The 2,598-nt window shown below is 50.5% G+C and overlaps 1 protein-coding gene across 1 annotated transcript; it reads left to right on the top strand.

Moving 5' to 3' along the window:
- The first annotated feature begins 299 nt into the window (after nucleotides 1-299).
- On the top strand, nucleotides 300-1,851 carry ier2b (immediate early response 2b). The gene has a single exon (XM_041933912.1). It carries the CDS (start codon nucleotides 441-443, stop codon nucleotides 999-1,001), a length of 561 nt encoding a protein of 186 aa, XP_041789846.1. The 5' UTR covers nucleotides 300-440; the 3' UTR covers nucleotides 1,002-1,851.
- The last annotated feature ends 747 nt before the right edge of the window (nucleotides 1,852-2,598 follow it).

The raw sequence follows: 2,598 nt of genomic DNA, 5'->3' as shown, positions 1-2,598 counted from the left end.
TCCTTTAAGAGTCGAATCTACTAAATTAGACTTTTATCTAATGAGCTTCGGCAGCGACAAATGATTTGCAGCAGAAGCAGAAATAATAAAAGAAGAGAAAAAATGATCAACTGCGAGAAAAAACGGTAGACGGAACAGATGGTGTGTGTGTGTGTGTGTGTGTGTGTGTGCGTGCAGGCAGCTACAGCAGGTGTGGGCGGCGCCTGTTTGTCACTTACTGAGGAATGAAGTCCACGTTACGTCAAAGAGGAAATAAAACGCCACCCTTCTACTCGCACACTCTCATTTCTCAGAGTACAACAACTGGTGAAGAGCGGAAGACAGATTACAAACTAGAAACTAAAGTCTAACTCGGGACAGATAAAGCTCGTCTGCCTGTTGAGCTTTTGGTGAAAGTGCCAAAACAACCGTGCGTAATTACGCATTTAAAAAAACACACTATGAGTGCCACAACCGCCATGGAAGTCAACGCCGAAGCCAGACGGATCCTGGCCGTGTCGATAAGCAAGCTGTACGCCTCCAGGACCCAGAGGGGCGGACTGAGACTGCACCGGAGCCTTCTGCTCTCCATGGTCATGAGGTCTGCCCGGGACATCTATCACTCCTCCCGGGAGAGCGAGGGGCCAAGCGGCGCGCAGTCGACACCGGAGGAACCGATGGACACTAGCTCCGGCCCGGGGGAACAAACCGGGCTGCCCGAGCCTGCCCAGCCTGAGCCCCAGCCGGCACTGAACTCCGCCGAGCCGGCCTCTGAGGAGCCGGACAGCGCGGATGAAGACAGTGATAGTGAAATCACTGAGGACAAAGAGAACCTGAGCCCGGCGAGGCAGTCCAGGAAACGCCGGGGCAAGGCGTCGGCGGCGCCTGACTTCCTTCCCAGCAAGAGGGCGAGGCTGGAGCCCGGGGAGGAGAGGTATGCGGCCCCGCTGGGCAGCTGTCGCGCCGGTGCCGGGGAGTCCCTGACCGCTTTGTCTCTAAATCGGGTTATACCTGCCTTCTGAACAGATGGAGGGAGAAAATAGCCTCCAATGGGACTTTGGAGCGGAGTGATTCTCACTCCTCGTTAACCTATAAGGGCGGTTTGATCCCTGGGCGCACCGAGGAGCTGACCTACATCGGCGGTCCCGGGACAAAGGGATTATGGCCGCGGTGCGAGATCTCCGGGCGATCGGAGCGTGCCTGCCGGGCTGGGAAAAGCCCCAACAGAGATCACCAAGCAGAGAGAGAGACACAAGCTGAACCGGGCCGGAGGGGCTGGAAAGTTTGAGGAAGAAACCGAAGGGGAACTGGCTGCGATGCTTTTTGTTTCCCGGTGATTCACCTTCAGCAAAATGAGTCCAAACAAGTGACTGCTGCTGACTCAAAGTGTGTGTGTGTGTGTGTGTGTGAATCAGCAGAGAGTGAAGTGACTCAGTCAGAGAAGAAGTGAAGTGGTAAACGGCCACAGAGCAACACACGCACACCACACACGCACACACACACAGGACTTCAGGGAATTTCCTGCCTTTGTGCCGGGCTATCAGACTCAAACACTGAAAGAGGAAGGACAGTTGAGGCAGACTCACTGCCACACACGCTGCTGTGGACTTTGACACATAGATACTACTGCTTGGGGACTGTCCTGTAAACTGTGTTCACATGGTGCTTTGAAAAGAAAAGAAAAAAACAGGCTGTCCATAACATGGTGTTGAAAGCCCAGTCATCTAAACTCTGTGTTTTCATGTCACTGAAATGTTCTTGTTCACGTCTGACCTGTGAAAAAATAACCGTACCTCACATTCCAAGCTGCTTTTTTTAATCGTATGATCGAATAAATTGTGTAAATATTTGGAATAAACACACTGAAATGTCCCTCAGGTGTCTTGCTCTTTTTGTTCTGAAGTGATTAAATGTTTAGGTGATGTTTAGAATTGCTAAGTTACACACACACACACACACATCTTCTTCACCGCCTCCACACTCCTTACACATCTTATTTCAAAATTAAAGGGATATTAAAGGGATGTATTAGGCCACAGTGCACAGGGTCAATCCTTTATAAAAGGGAGGAGGTTGGTACAGGCCAGCGCCAGTCTGGCTCGCTGCTGTTAATCTCATGCTTACGGTAAGACACACACACACACACACACACACACACACACATTCAAACAAACAAACACACACGAACAGCTCCCAGGGTCGTACCATTTCCTGTGGATTATGACAGAATTCTGAATCACATCCTTCCTTCCCAACATGACCTGACACCGATTCAAAGAGGGATAATAAAAGAGTTACGCAACGTCACCACAGCAGCAGGGGCCAAACACAGCTGCTGAATAATACAGAGAGCAGCAGGTAGTGTTTACAGCCTGAGGGCCACTTCATCATCATCATCATCAGCAGCAGCAGCAGCCAGATCGCTGGCAGGTAGCTACACCCTGAAACTCCAGGACAGTGGAGATCTGGTTGTACTGGTTGCTCGGGGTTTCACCCCAGCCACCATCATCATTCTCACTTATTATTTCCAATTTATCAAAGCAGCATCTGAGTCACGAAGAGGAAGGAGGAGAAAAAATTATGATGATTTCAGCCCAGTGAGGCCTTATTTAATGGTTT

This window comes from Chelmon rostratus, chromosome 3 (assembly GCF_017976325.1).
Source record: "Chelmon rostratus isolate fCheRos1 chromosome 3, fCheRos1.pri, whole genome shotgun sequence".
Classification (NCBI taxonomy): Eukaryota; Metazoa; Chordata; class Actinopteri; order Chaetodontiformes; family Chaetodontidae; genus Chelmon; species Chelmon rostratus.
This window is presented reverse-complemented; position numbering and strand designations above follow the sequence as displayed.